At 37.6% G+C, this 18077-nt stretch overlaps 1 protein-coding gene across 9 annotated transcripts in view; it reads right to left on the reverse strand.

The window, feature by feature from the left end:
* The window catches only part of SPPL2 (SIGNAL PEPTIDE PEPTIDASE-LIKE 2), a 28915-nt gene extending 12246 nt beyond the window's left edge, over nt 1–16669 (reverse strand). For 4 of the 9 annotated variants that reach the window (XR_016058952.1, XR_016058953.1, XM_006827519.4 and 1 more), the window contains exons 1-6: nt 16475–16669; nt 6128–6286; nt 5664–5775; nt 4413–4532; nt 3803–3954; nt 3259–3441 (exon numbers count right to left, since the gene is read on the reverse strand). Coding sequence is in view for 7 of the 9 variants with exons in the window: in XM_006827519.4 (XP_006827582.1) it covers nt 3259–3441; nt 3803–3954; nt 4413–4532; nt 5664–5775; nt 6128–6286; nt 16475–16609 (861 nt within the window). In the remaining 2 variants the exon portion in view is untranslated. Of the gene's footprint in view, nt 1–3258; nt 3442–3802; nt 3955–4412; nt 4533–5663; nt 5860–6104; nt 6353–16370 lie in introns of all 9 variants that reach the window. The other 5 variants (XM_088871298.1, XM_088871296.1, XM_088871297.1 and 2 more) reach the window with 5 other exon arrangements.
* Nucleotides 16670–18077: the final 1408 nt, after the last annotated feature.

Raw genomic sequence — 18077 nt, forward strand, 5'->3', positions numbered from 1 at the left:
TTAACCCACAATGTTTAAAAAAACGAACCGCCCGGTGCCTAGGCGCCCAAAAAACAATTTCCGCATGCCTTGACCTGGGCGCCCCAACACGGGTGGCTATACCTGGGCGGGCGCCCAGCACAGTTCATGATTTTTTTTTTTTAAACTTTGCCCAAAAGGGCAAAGGGGGTCATTTTGACCCCCAAGTTTGTATAAAAGAAGTTCGGGGGTTTATTTTTCAACCCAAACTGAAAAAAAACAAGAAACCCTCAATCTTAAACTTATTTATGAGAATCTAAAGCAATTGCTGAGAATCGAAAGTACTTCTTGTGGATTGAAAAAGTTTGTTTTTCTGATTGAAATTATTTTTAAGGTGCTATTGGTGGTATTAGAAGACTTTTAAGATGATTCGTAGCTCGATTGAGATAACCAACACCAAAGATAAGAGATTGGGTAGCAAAGGTCAGTCTGTAATCTTTATTTCAGATTTATTTTTTCAATTTGAGATGTCTTCTGCGGGGTCTACTAGGGGTGGAGATCCGGGATGGAAATATTGTGTTAACCCGGATAAGAATGACAAAAATAAAATTATGTGCAATTTCTGTGGACCTGTTTCTAATGACGGCATAAATAGATTTAAGAAACATCTTGCCGGTATTAGAGGTGATGCCGCCCCATGTAAGAAAGTCCCAGATTTTGTAGAAAGAAATTTTGGAGTACATTGAAGCTGAAAAGAGTAAAAAAGTTGCAAAAAAAGAAGATATAGCATAATTAAAGTCAGGGGTTCATATTTTTTATGATAATATTGAAACTCAAGGAGAGCATGATGAAGAGGAGGAAGAAGAGGTAGCCATGGTTGGTACTCAGAGCTCTAAGACCAAGAGGGCTTTTGAGTCTAAGAAGGCTCATACGAGAGGGCCTATAGATAGTTTTTTTATACCTAGTCCTGAGACAGTAATTGAGAAAGGCAAGGGAAAGGGGACAAAACAGGTGACAATTGAAAATAGGTTTAAAAAGGAAGATAGAGCCAGGGTGATTCAGTATATTGCTCGGTGGTTTTACCATACATGCATTTCTTTTAACACTGCTCGTTTGAATAGCTTCCCCACAATGTTGGAAGCAATTGGGCAATTTGGGCCAGGTTTGAAAGTTCCAACTCCTTATAAGATTGGAAAGCCATTATTGAAGAAAGAAGTCGAGTACACTAATGAATATCTCAAGACTCATAAGGAGGGATGGGCTAAATTTGGAGTTTCTTTGATGACAGATATGTGGAGTGATTGGAAGAGGAGTAACATGAATTTATTAGTAAATTGTCCCATGGGTATAATTTTTTTGCGCTCAATCGATGCTTCCAATGATGTTCATGATGTCCAATGTATATTTTCTTTCATTGATAAGGGTATTGAGGAGGTTGGAGAGGAACATGAAATTCAAGTGGTCACAGATAATGCTGCTCCCAATCTAGCTGCAAGTCATTTGCTTAGACAAAAGAGGCCTCGCATATTTTGGATTCCTTACGCTGCACATTGCATAGATCTTATGCTTGAGGCAATTGGTGAATTGCCTCCTATTAAAAGAATTATTTTTAAGGCTAAAGAGGTTAAAATCTTTATATACAGTCACATACTAACCCTTAGCATGATGCACAAGTTTACAAAAAAGAGAGAGCTAATGAGGCCTGGGGTCACTAGATTTGCCACTGCCTACCTTAGTCTATAAAGCATGTATAAGAGGAAGATCACATTAGTCTATGTTTGCTTCAAAGAAGTGGAGTAGATGTAAGTAGTCTAGAGATGCCAAGGAAAAGAAGACCCGAGATATTATTCTTTCGAAATATTTTTGACGTGGGGTGAAGTATGCGATATTAGCATTTCTTCCCTTGGTAAGGTCTTGCGCTTGGTTGATGCTGATAAGCCCTCCATGGGCTTTATATATGATGCAATGGAAAGGGCTAAGAATGAGATTGCAGAGAATTTGGGCAATGATGCAGCGAAGTATGCCCCAATTTGGGAGATTATAGATGATAAATGGGATAGGCAGCTCCATAGACCATTGCATGCAACGGGGTACTACTTAAACCCTAAATTCTTTTATGCAGATGCAGATATTGAGTCAAAACGGGTAATTATTGATGGTTTTAATGAGTGCCTTGAGAAATTAGTTCTTGATCTAAATATCCAAGATAAGATATTAACTGAAGAGCTAATTTCGTACAAGTGTTCTTGATGTCATTTGGAAAAGATATGGCATTAAGGCAGATAAACAAAGGCGAACCAAGTAATATTCTTTTGACTTATGTAATTTTGTTTTATAAAATATAAATTTATAATTTTCTTTCAAGTTCTGATAATGATAAATACCTAAATTAATTATAAAGGTTGCTCACATATTGTAGCCCAATGGTGGAGATAACATGGGAGTAGCGCTCCAAACCTCCAGAAGATGGCTATGCGGATCTTGAGTTTGGAACTACCTCTTCTGGTTGTGAGCACAATTGGAGTTCGTTTGAGATGGTATTTTACTATTTTAAAGGAATAAACTTTTATATGTTTTTTTTGTTTATAAGTTTATATTCAATTTGTAATATTACTCATATAAGGTAAGAAGATCATAGACCTATAGTAGTTACTTATGCATTATTTTCTTTATAAGTGCATACAAAGAGAAGAAATAGGCTTGAGCAAAGGAAGCTCAATGACTTGGTTTTTGTTAGAGTGAATCACAGGCTCAAGGAGAAGAAAAACCAGCCATAGACCCTATCTCTTCGAAAGACATGGAGAATGCTTCAGATTGGCTAGTTAATGACCCTGGTACTGAGAAGGTCTTCCCTGGGGAGGGTTTGACATGGGAAATGGTCGAGGAGGCTTCGGGGCAAGCTTCTGATCCTAGGAGGGCCACTCGAGCAACTTCTTCTGCTGGTACTTCACGGAGGGAGATTGAGGAAGAGGAGGCAAATTCAGAAGAATCTCTGGAAGACGAGGAATGTTGAACAGGGTGATGATTCTTTATGGACTCAGCACCCTGCTGGGGCCCAAGTGCCTTGGGTGAGACCAAGCCGGACCCACAAGTTTTTATTCATTGACCTACGATGACTAAGGCATGTATGGAATCTAGAAGTCTTTGAACCATGAGCTAGCACAGGAAACGTAGCTATAGTTTCCTTTTTATATAAAAGTTCTTAATTAAAAAAAAAAAGAAAATCACACAAAAATTGCAGGAGAATAAATAACTCCTAATATTTAATTATCTTGGAGAGGAAAATTTTAGGGGACCCACCTCAACTCCACCGATGCAAAAGAGAATCACCAGAAGCTCCAAGAACCATGATGACATGAGCTTGTAAAGTAGGATGAGGAAGCATGATGCTATCACAACAAATAAGATTGCTGATGTTGTGTTGATGTCAACTACACCACTAGGACCAGCAGTATCCATGTCATGGAGACTTTCAGGAGCATCCTACAATAATATCACCAATTATTGTTAAGCATAGTAGAGCATTGCATGAAGAAAAATGGCAAAATTGCACACCATAATCCAATGGAATATGGGAAAGTCATAGTCTATTGGGTCATCCCCACCGTTAATTGAATGGACTTTGATGCTTTAGGACCATGTCATCTTTTGGTGGGCCCCATATTCTTTCCACCACCATCTGTTGTTTAAATGGGACCCAAAGTGTGATGGTTTTGTTGTAATTTAATGATAACCCAAAGTGTGATGGTTTTGTTCTATTCCATTAAATTACAGTGAAATTTACCAATAAAATGAATATTTGGAGACATTTGAACTATCAAATTGGTGCAGAGTTCAGGAACACCTTTAAGAGCTTATCATGCTCAATAGCTGCTTCCTTGGCACTCCATCCAGACCAATAAGATGCACATAATATAGTTCCCACAGCCATAAGCCAAAGAAAAACCTCTGCAGTATCCACCACAGGACGATCTGGAGAGTACAGCTGTACAGTCACTGAAAGATAAGGTGATCCATCAGCAAAAGCCCTTTGATAAGTTGAGAGTTAAAATAATAGTTAAGAGATAGAGAGAGTAATAGACATGATACACTAAAATTAAGAAAGTGCAAGAATTTTCTGTCGTGCATGCGGCATTTCTTTTTCAGTAATTTGGATAATAGGGTACACAAATAAACCATAAAATTATATAAAAATGACTTGCTCCAATATTTCAATTGAAATGAGTTGAAGACCATGAAGGAGAAATCATGAATGGTGATGAAGAGGTTGAACCACCATTGGGATCATGCCCCCTTGTAGTCGATCCCCTTTCTCTCAATCACCATCCTTCATTTCATTGGACAGTAATGGTTTTCCACAGCCAATGGGATCACTTCTATAGTTTCTCATAAAGAAATTCTTTCAAAAACACTTAAGATTATAGCGAACATTATTTATGTATGGTAGGACCAACCTGATGCACCAGAACTTAAACTCTTTTCCAAGCTTAAACCTGCCTTGCTTGGCAGCATGACAGCAGGAATACTTATGTGCAAATTTGTTTCATTGTCCTGACAAACCATCTTGTAAAGTTCTGCACAAGACAAACAAAAACTAGAAGAGCATTCCAAGTTTAAAAATTCCCAGATGGAGGCATGGAGATGCAAATGGATTTCAATTTTTTTTAAATCAATGCTTTAATGCAATATTAGATTTGTCGATTTAAAATGGATATAAAAAAGGACAAACTTATAACAATAACAAAAAAAAAGATAAAGATAAATATTGAGAAACTGTAATCAAAAGTGTCAAACTTATCAACAATTAAGGGTTCTATATCTCTTCTTTCATAATAAACATCCCAAACTGAAAATCTTCTGAAATGTGAATAATTGAACTAAACGAAGCATTATAGTTCTAAATTGTAATAAAAACGTAGAGAAATGTACCCCCACATACAAATATAAAAGCAGAATCAACAAAGATTTGATTTCTCCTTGAGTATTAGAGTAGGCAGGCACATCAAAGAAAAGGGAAAGAGAGCAACTTGTGTGTGTGTGCGCGCATGTGCACCCATGTGTGTGTGTGTATATTTGTGTGTGTGTGTGTGTGTGTGCATGTGTGTGTGTGTGTGTGTGTGTGTGTGTGAGAGAGAGAGAGAGAGAGAGAGCACTGAGCAAAGGCCAATACCACTATCAGTTATTTGGTTATCCAGTATTTCTTAAAAAGGCTCTCATCATATAGAAAGTAAATTACAAAAAAGGTTCAGATAATTTGAAAGTTTATATCATACTCTTAAGATGTAGAACTGAGCGACAGATATCATTGAGTTAACCAACAGCATCAATGTCATTTTACCTTATTTAAACATAAAGCAATCTTCTTATAAATTCATTAACATCACAAATAGCTGGACAACTTACAAGAATATAGCTGGATAATGTAAGGGCATGTTTGTTTCGAGTGAAAATATTTTCCGAGAAATATTTTCACGTGAAAGAATTTCCTTATGTAGTTAAGTGTGGGAATATTTTCACACCAATTGGTCCCCGTGCATCTTTTCACACCAATTGGTAGCTAATTGGTGTGAAAATATTCCCACACCTAACTACATGACGGAAGTTTTCACGTGAAACAAATGTGCCCTAAAAGAATGACTGCAGTAATGATAACAAATTTCCTTTGTTGCCCTAAACAAGAAATAACCGCAGTAATGATAACATACCTTCCTTATCGTTCACAACAAGAATAGCTGCAGCACCAGCAGCTTGTGCAACTTTTGCCTTCATTGTAAATGTGCAATTACCACGATGTACCAAGACAGCATCTCCAGTAAGCTAATAATAGTACAAAGCAATCCACCAATTGTTTAGCTTATACGCAAAATAACTGCAAGGGAAAGTTGACTGTAATTCAATGGACTACAAGAAGATCATAGGCCATAAAAAATAGCCCATCCATTATCAAAAAGTAATTAGTCCATTGGGTCATCACTATACATGAGATAAGGAATGGTCATGGGAGAGATTGGGGCCCCAAAAAAACAAGACATGACCCAATGGTGATGGGTCCATTTGATGACCCGATGGACTATGATTTTTTATTGTCCATTGGATTATAGTATACTTCTCCAAAACTGTAAATGATAATCCAGAGCAAAATTTACAACTCTCAGACATATAAGACAACCTTATTCTTGGGTGTGCTACAGCTATCACGGGGGTCTGATAAGGAAAGATGAGTTTGGTTGGCATGTTTCTCCTTAGATTCCATAGGGGTGCCAAACCTCGCGCTAACACCTACGAACTCATTACCTGTCTTATTATTTACCCAAGTTTGCACTTTTACCTGACAAACCAAGTAGTCAACAATGCACAGATTTATCAGCGTATTCCATCACATAAACTAAAAGTACTAAAAACAATACAAGTTATGAGACAGACATCACCAAGAAGTGCTAGTGAAGTAGATTTTAAATCACCAATAAGTGCTAGTGAAGTAGATTGTAAATCACCAAGAATTATTGGCCTAATGCGGCGATACGGCTAAGGACATGACAATAAAAACCTCAATCAATTGAGTGGAGAGATGAAATTCCTCAAATCACTTTGAAACAATTTTTGTATGCAGTTACATATTTTACTTGTGCACAGTGAACAAAAATTCACTCCATACAGAACGGGGCCTAGGCAGAGCCACATTGGAATATGTACTAGCCACATTGGAATATGTACTACCCACCTAAGGCCGCTTAGGTAGTTCAATGAACAGCTAGCTGAGGGCAGGAAAAGGACCTCCGCCAGGGGCAGAAGTGAATAATCCCCCTCGCCAAATACAGAGGGGAAGGGGGATTAGACTCCAAAGCCCTTTTGTGATCGGTTTATACTTGAAAAGCAATCTCAAAAACAATATTTTGAGATTTTTCTGAGCAACAAAAAAATTTGAACTTTTCAATGACAAAAAGTTAGAGAGAAGTGTTGCAGAAAGACTTGAAGTGTTTGCAAAAAGAGGTATTTCGACAACCAAAGGTCACTATTTCGACAACCAAAGGTCACTGATTCAAGCCAAATTTGATTTGGTAATGAGATATTAGTGTATTTCATTTCTTGTTCAAGGTTTAGTAATATTTATGACTACTGGGTTTTGATTTTTTATTTTTTTTTTTCTCACTTTGGTTATTGTTTTTGCTTTTCAATTTTTCCATTTTGGCTTTGAAAAGTGCGGGTTTATATTTTGAGTTTCTAGACATTTTAATAAGAATGGGTAACTCAAAATCTTAAAAGAACGTCATCAAACTCCAACATGCTAGGTCTTCTTCTACTTTATTAGGCCTTTGATTGTCCAAAGAATGAAAAGGGCCAATAATCTTATTTTATTTCTATTCTACTGCCCCTCTTTAATTTTTTGGATGATTTCTGTTTAATACTTAATGTGGCATAGTGACCTTTTTACACAGGCAATTACGATTGTTTTTTGGTGATTAAATATTTTTCTAGGGTGGGTTACTTTATTGATTCAATACGTAGAGTTTGAGTTGTTGCATATTAGACAACATACTAGACTTTTGTAAATTACTAAACAGTAAATACTTAATTTACTGGATCAATATATTAGATTTGTAAATTAATAATTCTATTGCCCCTTTTGTGAAATTGGAGTTTCTTTTATGAATTCATTTTGTAAATTATCAACACTCTTTTAGCATGAGTTATTATATTTAATACTTGCACCCTAGACTTATGGAACATGTATTCAAGATTGGTTTTGGTAGTTTTGCACAAAAGAGTACAACATCAGCATTAATCAATTGAAGAAACATTTGGTCAACCTTAGAAGGAAAGTAGTCCCGTGTGCTCAAGTGCACACTGATGTTAGTAGAGGAACATTCAATCATTTATATGGGGGCAAAAGAATAAAGAAGAGGCAAGGAAAAAATATGAAGATATAGCAAGTACATATTTTTGGAGGAGAAGAAGATGAAGATGAATATGTCAAGGAAGGGGACTCTATTCTAGGCCAAGGTCGTTTTGGTAAAAGAGGCCTCAAAGAAAGGGGCCTATGGATTCTTACTCCCCCCCATTATCCTAAGGCTGCAGTTCGAGAAAGGGCTCAGACTACCATTAAGATCCACCTTAAGAAGGAAGATGGGGATCAATTGTCTGAATTTGCAGCTTGATAGTATTATCAAGCAAGTAAGCCATTAAATACTGCTAGCTTGAAGAGCTTGGAAGCTATGTTGGAGGCAATGGATAGCTTGGGCAAGGTATAAAAGCCCTACATCTCATGAGCACAAGGGCCCTTAGTTGAGGAAGGCCATGGAGCTCATAAAAGAGTATATTAAGGCCCACAGGGATACATGGGGCAAGAGTGGAATCACCATAATGACTGATACATGGACCGATAAGAGGACTAGAAATATTATGAACTTAATGGTGAATTGTCCCATGCGGACAATATTTTTGAGGTCTATTTGACACATCTGTTAAAAAAAAATTTTGATAATGTTAACATTGTATTACTATAATAAGGAGTACAAAGGATTGAAGGAGACAGGTATCTCGGTAAAAAATTAAGCCATAACCCCTATGCAAACTATATACTTTTGGAGAGACTGTACAAAAAATGGGCTTCTAGGAACACCCTTTTACAAGAAGTCAAGAAAGAAATTTTGAGTCTTAGAGACCTCTATAGACCAGTGCAAAAAAGGAGATGGACCATTCATTGTCTTCCATGTCTGTTCGTCGCCTCGCCCCATCTTTAGCTAGAAGGTTGGCGAATTCGTTCGATGTCTGCCACATATGCCTCCAGCAGACGTTGATATCCCTGCATAGGTGGTAAATCTCATCAAAAATCCTAGATAGGTACCAAGGAGAATCGATACTGCCTGCTGCCCAACATAAAATGTTTTTAGCATCTCCTTCCACCACTAAGGATTGAACCCAAGATGGGTCAAAAAATTGCAGGTCCATAAGAAGAGCCAATGCTTCAGTAAGTTGTGAGTCTCCATAGCCGACATATTCAGAAAATGTCATGAGAACCTTGCAATTATGGTCTCTAAAGACTCCCCCTACTCCTGAATGCCCCGGATTCCCCAATGAACAGCCATCGAAATTTAACTTTATAGCATTTTCTGGAGGGGGCATCCAGTTGTGGGCTCTCTGTAGCTTTCTAGGCTGGAGTCAAATAATGTTGTCCCATTGCCTGGGGAAAGAGCTCATAGGGATCCCTTTAAAGGCTCTATGGGTGAAGGCCCAAAAAACTACCAGAGATGTAACCTTGTGGAACAGCCCAAAGACTTCATTTCTAAGGCCTCGAAAGATCTTCTCATTCCTTTCAAGCCATAAAACCCAAACTGTAGCAGCGATAGTTGCCCTCCACAAAGTTCTTCCTGCTAAGGGCCAAGGACCACCTGAATAATGATGGAGTAAATCTTTTACCGAAGGTGGGAGAACCCAATCAAGATTGAAAAGCTTCAGGATCAGAGTCCAAAGGTCAAAAGCTATATTGCAGTGAAGGAAGAGGTGGGGATTGGACTCCTCCTCTTGTAGACACATTACACATCTGTTTGGATGTGGCTGACCTCTTTTTTGAAGCTGGTCCAGTGTGAGGGCCCGCTGACAGCCAGCTATCCAATTAAAGGACTGGACTTTTGGAGGGGTGATTGTGTTCCAGACTTTGTAAAGAGGGGAGGTGGGATTTAGAGGGAAGGTAGGAGGCTGGATAAGTAACTTACAGAAAGAGGCTACCGAGAACTTACCCGAGGGGCCTGGAGTCCATACCAAAGAGTTATTCCCTGATGGAGGTGAGAAAACAGAATGTAGAGCAGCCGAGAGGGTGGTGAAGCCTAAAGTCTCCTCTTCATTAAGATTCCTTCAAAAAATGGGATTCCAAGTTCTACGCCGCCCTGCTAAAACCATATCATCTTCAATTGTGGACTCTTTGTTGAAGGCAATTTGAAAAAGGGATGGAAATTGGTCCCTCAGGGGAGAATGTCCAATCCGCAGGTCCGACCAAAAGCGAACTCTGTTGCCTTGTTTTGGATGGAATCGAAGCACCTTCTTGAATTGAGCAAAGGAGGATGCTACTGATCTCCCGACTCTATATTTATTCCAAATAACCTGTGCCTAGAAAGAGTTTGGTTGAGTGACTAATCTCCACCACCACTTCCCCAACAAGGCCAAGTTATGCTTTCTTAGGTCTTTGATTCCTAGACCACCTTGGGTTTTGGGCAGTCTGACTCTATCCCAAGATATTAGGTGATATCTCGTTTTTTCAGCTTGGCCAGACCATAGAAAATTCCTCATGAGTTGGTCCAACCTTTTGGCCACAGAGGCTGGCATATGGAAGATGGACATTAGGTCAATGGGGGAGTTAGCCAGCGTAGCCTTAACCAAAGTAGAGTGACCGGCCAGAGATAAGAACCTTCCTTTCCAGCCAGCGAGGCGCCTGTCAACTCGATCGATCACTTGGTCCAGTGTCTCTTTTTGGGTTTCCCTAATCCTAGAGGTATTCCCAAATAGGTGGTTGAGAGATCCTCAACAATACACTTCCAAGAAGGAACCATGGCTTTGACTTCTTGGGATGTAAGCCCCACTCCCATCATCTTTGATTTTTCCATATTTACTTTGAAGCCAGTGACAGTTTCAAAGCATTTGAGGAAAAGTCTGAGGTTCTCTATTCGTTGAGAGTCCGCATCTAAGAAAACTAAGGTATCATCTGCGTTTTGCAGATGTGATACCAAAGGTCCGTGTGAACTTCAGTGGAAAGCCAAGAGTAGACCTTCCTGGTAGAGACGAGAGATAAGACCTGCTAAAAATTTCAGCAACTATTGTAAAGAGAAAGGGAGAGAGCGGGTCCCCTTGACAGAGCCCTCTCGAAGCAGCAAATAATCCTTTGGGACTTCCATTAATAAGGACCGAGAAATGGGGATTGGAGATACAGCCATGTATCCATTTTCTCCATTGAGGTCCAAAATTCATTCTCGCCATCATCTCATCTAGCAAAGACCAGTCGACATGATCATATGCTTTTTCCCAATCGATTTTGAAAATCAATCCTGGTTTCTTAGATAGGTGCCTAGAGTGGATGCACTCATGGGCTACTAGCACACCATCCAGAATTAACCTGTCTTTGATAAAGGCAGATTGAGATTGCGAGATGATGAAAGGAAGGACCTGCTTGAGTCTAGAAACTCATAATAATGAGTTTGAAATTTGAAATTGAATTATTAAAACTAATAAATATTGAAAGCTGCCCAAAAGTCACCCATTATGCAACGACAGAAATCACAAAAACCATTACATGACAACATGGTATAGTCACAACTCACAAAAGTCATAAGACAAATAACTCACATAAAAGAAAGAGCAAATACATCGAAATTTTACTAATAAAGTAGATTCCTATGATGTTTTGGTTTACTGACATTTTATTAAGATTGAGTTACCTACTCTTAACACCCAATCTAATAAAAAGTCAATAAACTCAAACCAGAACCATTTGAAATGAACCAAAATTCACAAACTCAAACTAGAAAAACTAACCAAATTGAACAAAAAAATTACAAATTTGGAAAATAAAAACCAATACGAGTATCATAAACTCTAAAGCAACAAATGAAATACACTAACCCTTTAAATTCAATCAAACTTGGCACAAACTGGTGACCTTTGGTTGCCAAAAGTCCTCCTCCACAACAATTTTGACTTTAAGAAATATATGGGAATGATTACTCACGATAAAATTGCAAGTTGGAAAAAAATTTAATCAACATAAAAATTTCAAAATCGTGCTCTTTAGAATGTCACATCACTTGACATCATTTCATCCCCTCATTCCAGCATTTCTCCCCCATTTTCAGGGGGGTAAGGGGGGGAACATTTTTACCCTTGGCCAAGAGCTTATTTCAGCCCTCAACAAGAGCAATTCGAGGCCTACTTAGGCAGCCTAGGCTACACGTCCAGGCCGGTGCCCAGAGGCATGCTGCAAAAGGCCCCACCTAGTGTCCATTCAGGATGCCAAATTCTTATATTGACACAGATCCCGAAATGTTTAAGTACTTAGTTCACTTGACTTCTAAATATACTCATAGATATAGACTCTATTTGTTTGTAATGTATTGTCGCTTTATGGTGGTCCAATCATGGACAAAGTACCAATCACTTGCAAAAGCTGGCTCAATGAATTGTGAACTTGACTTGTACATCATCCGGTTCTGAGCGCGACATCAGCACGTTCAAGATGGTAATTTCTAAACTGACTCATTTGCCATTTCTCTATTTACCCTCATCTCCTACTACCCCATATCTGTACTATATTTTTTATAGGTATCCAATACTGCATTCATGCTATAATCCAATAGAAAACATACATAACAGATAAATAGGCTCGAGTAAAGTAGAATGAATGACCTTGTCATCGTTCAATATAATTAGTAGCTGAAGAAGCACCATTTGGAGCACAATGAAATTAAGCCCATCATTATGAAAGATATGGATGAAGCGAGCAACTCATTGGTCGAGGATGGGATGACTAGTACTTGCAGGAGAGAGCTCACATGGAGCCAAGTTCACGAGGCAGCTGGAACCACATCAAGCTTTGCTATTAGATCTTAGTCTCAAAGGAAGAAGAAGGGAAAAGGCTGATGAGAGTAAAAGAGGAGGGGGAGGAGGCACATGCAAAGGAGATTAGGGTAGAAGAGGAATATGAGGGGGATGACTCAGAGGATGATAGCTAGGAATCATTATCAGATTTCAGGTGCATCTAGTGGTGATCGTAGAGATAGACATGTTGTTGGTAATGATGATGAAACTCAACCTCAAATTTCAGTTCATCAGATTCATTGTTTAGTTTTGAGTTTATTGTTTCAAGTTCTTTGAGTTGTAGCTTTTCGTGAGTTGTGAGTTGTGACTTTTAGTGGCATACAGACATGTACTGGTTATTGAGACTTTCTATTACGGCATAATGGATAAATTGTGGTCAACTTTCACTCATTTAAAATTTTATCTGTTCAAAGTCATGTACATCTAAGTTTGAAATAGACAACAAGATAACACACACAAAACTGCGAAATAACCGTTTTTGGGCAAAAATAAATGTTCTATACACTCAATCAGGGGGATTTAGTAACCAATGTCGCCCCCCAATATCATCTTCAAGGGCCTTGAGCCCCACCCTGTAGGTACAGATTCCCCAGGTATCTGGATGCCCATCTAGGCAGCTGAATCTACCTTGTTGAACACTTCATGTGCATTCAGATACTGCTTTGCATTGGAATTTGTTACTACCTTGTAGTAGCCGATAGGACAACTAACAAAACTTTGGATATAAACGTTGTCTATCAAAATTTTCAAAGAAAAAAAATATATAACAATAAAAAAAGAGCATGATTTTTTTAGTCTAGTCTAACATAGATACAACACCTCTTTTGAAGTGTTTGTTCATCATATATATTAGTTATTCCGTGCCTTCTTCTGACTCTATAAAATATAAAACAGCAAACTGTGAACATTTTAAACAGTTTATGGTCTTTCATTGGCTACCAATTTGCTTCAAGGTCCAAATTTTTCTTGGTTAAAAATGTTGAAGGATGCATATGTGTTGCACTCGAATCAATGAAAAATCCCAATTAATAAGTTGTATATTAGATGGATGCAAAGGAAAACTGCTACCATTTGAATGGAGTTCCCTCGCCTGCTTGAGGTGTTCCAATGATGTTAGAGCCCATGTTCTTCATGAGGAGAATGAGGAAGCTGATAGCTGATAAGTTGGCTAAGCAGAGCATGAGTCTTGGTATTCTGTTCTTGTCTTGCAAGCTTCTCTCTCTCTCTCTCTCTCTCTCACACACACACACACACACACACACACATATTCTACTTCTTGACAATAGCAATTTCTCTCTTATAAATTCTTCATCTTCAAAAACTAAGTTGTGTATTTCTGTTGAAAATGTAAAAAGGAAAAAAAAAACCAAGTTGTATATTTGCAATTACAGATATTGTCCATTATTCAGGATCCAACAGTAATGCCATTAATCATATGTAATGAAAAATCAATGGAAAAGGCAGAAAATTTGGTCAGTTTGTATTTTATTTTACTTATTTAAAGATAAGAAAAAGTTGGAATCATTTTGCTGTTTCCAATAGAATTCCCACTTGTCAGAACAAGAAATTCCAAGGTATTTTTAACAAATAATATTTAACCTTACTTCCCTTCTTTTGCTATTAACATCTAGTCCTAGAAGAAAGATGGCATAACTACCACAATATTGGGGCAATAGTATGATTAGCAGAAGGGCCCTACACGCTAGAGCCCATTTCCCATGAGCAATGCTGTCAGCAACCAATTTTACAAGCTAAAAATGAGATCTCCAAGTACTGGGAAATCTGATAGTTGTCCAGGACAACGACAATCCACTAAGAACCAGAGGCTACCCTACTAGCTCACCTATAGTATGGAGCATCAATCATCAACAAATAGCAAAAAGATTTGTGTATTAAGAGGAGCTCATTCTACCATCATAGGTATGAAGATTATATATTAGGGTACTTCCTTTTTCTTGGAGATAACCTCTCGTTTCCTTTCATTTTTTATATTCTCTTCACTGTTTACATATTCAACCCTTTCCTTTTTGTTTCTCAACAAGACTAATTTTTTCTCAAATGCTAAAACCATAGGGTCTAAGAAGGATGAAGTGAGAACCTTGGTTTCTGCCTCTATCCAGAACCTACTAGCAGAGCAACAGGTATACTCATACTGGTCCCCAACTGTCTCATAAGATCCTCTACATCTCCACCTCCCCTCAACTAAAGCACATGAAAACAAGCTCATCTTTCAAGTGCTGAACCCACTTAATAGATCTTACCCTCAATACTATCATTCCTCTCCATACTTCTAATATGGAGCTAGTGGACAACACCTCCAAAGGATACAACCACCCAAAACAAGGGGAAGCACCATCCACAAACTTAACAGTTCAACAGAGATCTTCTGGTATCAAACTTACAAAGTCTAAAGGGACATTAGAAATAACCAGATTCTCTCTATCAAATTTGTCATAAACAAGGAGGCAATCCATCATCTCTCTTGCCTCCTTGGATATCATCGTACATATGTAAACGACATTAGTTATGAAACAATCTAAGCTGAATAAATAATTTGAAGGCCGTTCCTACTGAATAAATAATTTCAAGGCCGTTCCTACCCAACTGGAGCTATTTAACACACATTTCCAGCTCACTCTAGATTATTCATTCCCTCAAACATGAAGCATGACTGTGAATGTAATGATATTAAGTAATAGTCAAATGATAATAGTAAAAAGTAAAAACAATGGCATAGGTGTAATCCACTACCTCTTGTAAGCCCTCATATGCCACAATATTAAGGTACGTCACCGTAAATATGGAATACATTGCAGAAATTTTCCATGTTGTTCTATGATCCAACCAACATTACCTTAAACTTAAACCCTTTTTTTTTCTTCCAGATAGTAATCAACAAGAACTGAGAATTTGAAATGACGATGAGTGTAGCTGAGATGAGGATGTTAAGATGGATGAGTAGCAAGACAAAAAATGATAGAATTCAAAATGAATACATTCGAGAGAACTTAGGTATGGCTTCAATAGGTGATAGGATGAGGGAAAGTAGACTTAGGTGGGCAGGCCATGTGCAACATAGACCCAATACAGCACCAGTTAGGAGGTGCGATTTGGTTCAAGTGTAAAGCTCTAAAAGGGCAAGGGGAAAGCCCAAAAGCACACGAATGGAAGTAGCGAGAAAAGATACGGGGACTTATTGTCCTACTGATGTTTTGTCCCTAATAGAGCAGAATGGCGGAAGACGATTCATGCAGCCGATCCAAATAGTTGGGATAAGGCTCTAGTGATTATGATGGTAACCAACAAGACATTCACCTATAAAAGTAAAAGACAGTTTCATACCACGACCATGATGGATTACAAAGTGGGCATCCATATATAAGATGTTATAACCCCAATATGAGCAAAGGTCGATGAATATCACGACCAAATTCTCTCTGAAATTATCAATTTAGACTGTTGTTATTTTTCAAAAGATATCATGAATTTTTCAAATTTAAATTTATGGTTTCACCTTATTTGGCAAATCCCAACAGGTATTCTAAAACCTGAACACGGTTTTAATTCTTTAAGTGAAATAGCAGATTTGAGCGAAATTGCAGGCCAAGATGAACATTTCGGAATGAACACACAGCCCGTAACTGAAACTAAGCATTCGAAAGCTTCTCCAAACAACAAATGCCAGGCCAAAAATAAGAAAGTTAAAGCATGGGAAAAGGATGCATCGTTGAGAACAATTTTAGAGATCTAGAAGGCCCAAATTTCCACTTCGCTGCCAACCCCATCAAAAACACACATAAAATATGGTGCATAAAAGACCCATAATCTACAAACTTCGACAGAGGATCCAATTCAACAGAAAATAAATTACCAAAAGAGAATCACGAAAAAAAAAGCAAACAAAATAGTGAGAAGAACAAGAAGAAAAACATACCAGAACAAATTTGTTCTCGCAACCAGGTTGCTTTGGGGCATCTTCATCATCATGAACGATGTCTCCACACTGTATAAATGAAGGAATTGCAAAAACTACAAAAGCCAGAGAGACCCAACACTTGTTCAAACCCATCTCTCAGATTACTGAGAGAAAGAAGAGAGAGAAACTAGAGAGAGAAGTGACAGAGGGCATGAATTGTAGTGGCACAGTTACCAGACTAATGCAAAAAAGCTGACTACATAATGCCCAAAATACCCCAATCCTTTACAGAATTACCAAGAGATGTAGAGTTAAGAGTGAGAGGGAGAAGAGAGAGGGACAATGATGGTATTATGTGGAGACAAAGGTGGGCAAGGGTGTCATGCTCTTATCTGTTTACTTTTTAGAGAGAGAAAAAGTAGAGAGAGAGAGTAAAAAAGGAAAATAAAAAGAGAGAGGAGAGACGGTTTCTTCGACCATGCTCAGACCAAAGGCCAAACCAGGTAGTTAAGAATAGTTTATTACTTAACAATCATTTATAAAAGGAAAAAGTTTATATAGAGCCGAGGCTCTAAAAAATCAAATTAGATCCCAGCTCCAAAATTTCACTATAAGAGGTTGAATTGATGTCCAAATATCCTCAAATTGATATATCAACGTCAAGATGCTTGGACATCATAAAAAATGGATTTCAAGTTTTGAAAATAGTGTATCTTGTAGCGTATTTTTTAATTGTCAATTTTCAAGATTTTTAAGATCTGTTCGATCGGCACTATTTTTTAAGCTTTAAAATTTATTATTAAATATAAAAATATATTTTAAGGCTATCACAAAAATTTCTAGTATTGAATTCATATTTCTCGATACTATTTGAAGGTGTGATTTACTCTGGCGGTTTAGAGCCTCGGTTATAAAAACCACAACCTCTATACAAATCTCCTTTAAGAAAATTTATAGAGAGAAGAGGGAGGGGAAAAAAAAGTAAGAGAAGAGAGATCATCACTTATTACTATTCTTGAGTTCCATTAAAGTTGACATAATAATTAAATACTAAGTAATGATCCTATAGTACCTTCCTTCACCCATATGTGTATCACCATTAAAGTTAGTATGGATCTCTAAAAAAGTTATCACATAGATGTATGACTTGACTTTTCTATAGATCCATATCAAATTTAATGGTGATCCTTTAGGGTCCTACACACATAGGTGGAGGAGAGTCCTATATGATCATTTCTCTTAAATACTTGCTAACAAAACTGCTCAAAAATATCTTAAGTAAGTATAAATCTTTAAATGAAAGCATTGTATATTATGCTCCTTCAAGAGCATAGTTTACTTCTACTCCCTCGGACGGATGACCTATTTGGGAGGAATTTTTAATCTAAAATTTTAGTAACCACTTTAGAATCACTAGATGACTATTATAAAACAAAACAAATTTGAAATTCGAGCGTTTTAATACTTAAATCTTACTCTCTGAAAATTGGACGGTTCCTATTCAATCTTGAGACATTTTTTTTAAAGTACTAAAAGGGTGCAATTAGGAAATTTATTTTTTTAAGATTAATATAAGTATTAAAAAGGCTATAGCCTCAAAATTTGGGGTCCTAACTCTATT

This window comes from Amborella trichopoda, chromosome 7 (assembly GCF_054954075.1).
Source record: "Amborella trichopoda isolate Santa Cruz 75 chromosome 7, AtrichopodaSantaCruz75HAP2 v2.0, whole genome shotgun sequence".
Classification (NCBI taxonomy): domain Eukaryota; kingdom Viridiplantae; phylum Streptophyta; class Magnoliopsida; order Amborellales; family Amborellaceae; genus Amborella; species Amborella trichopoda.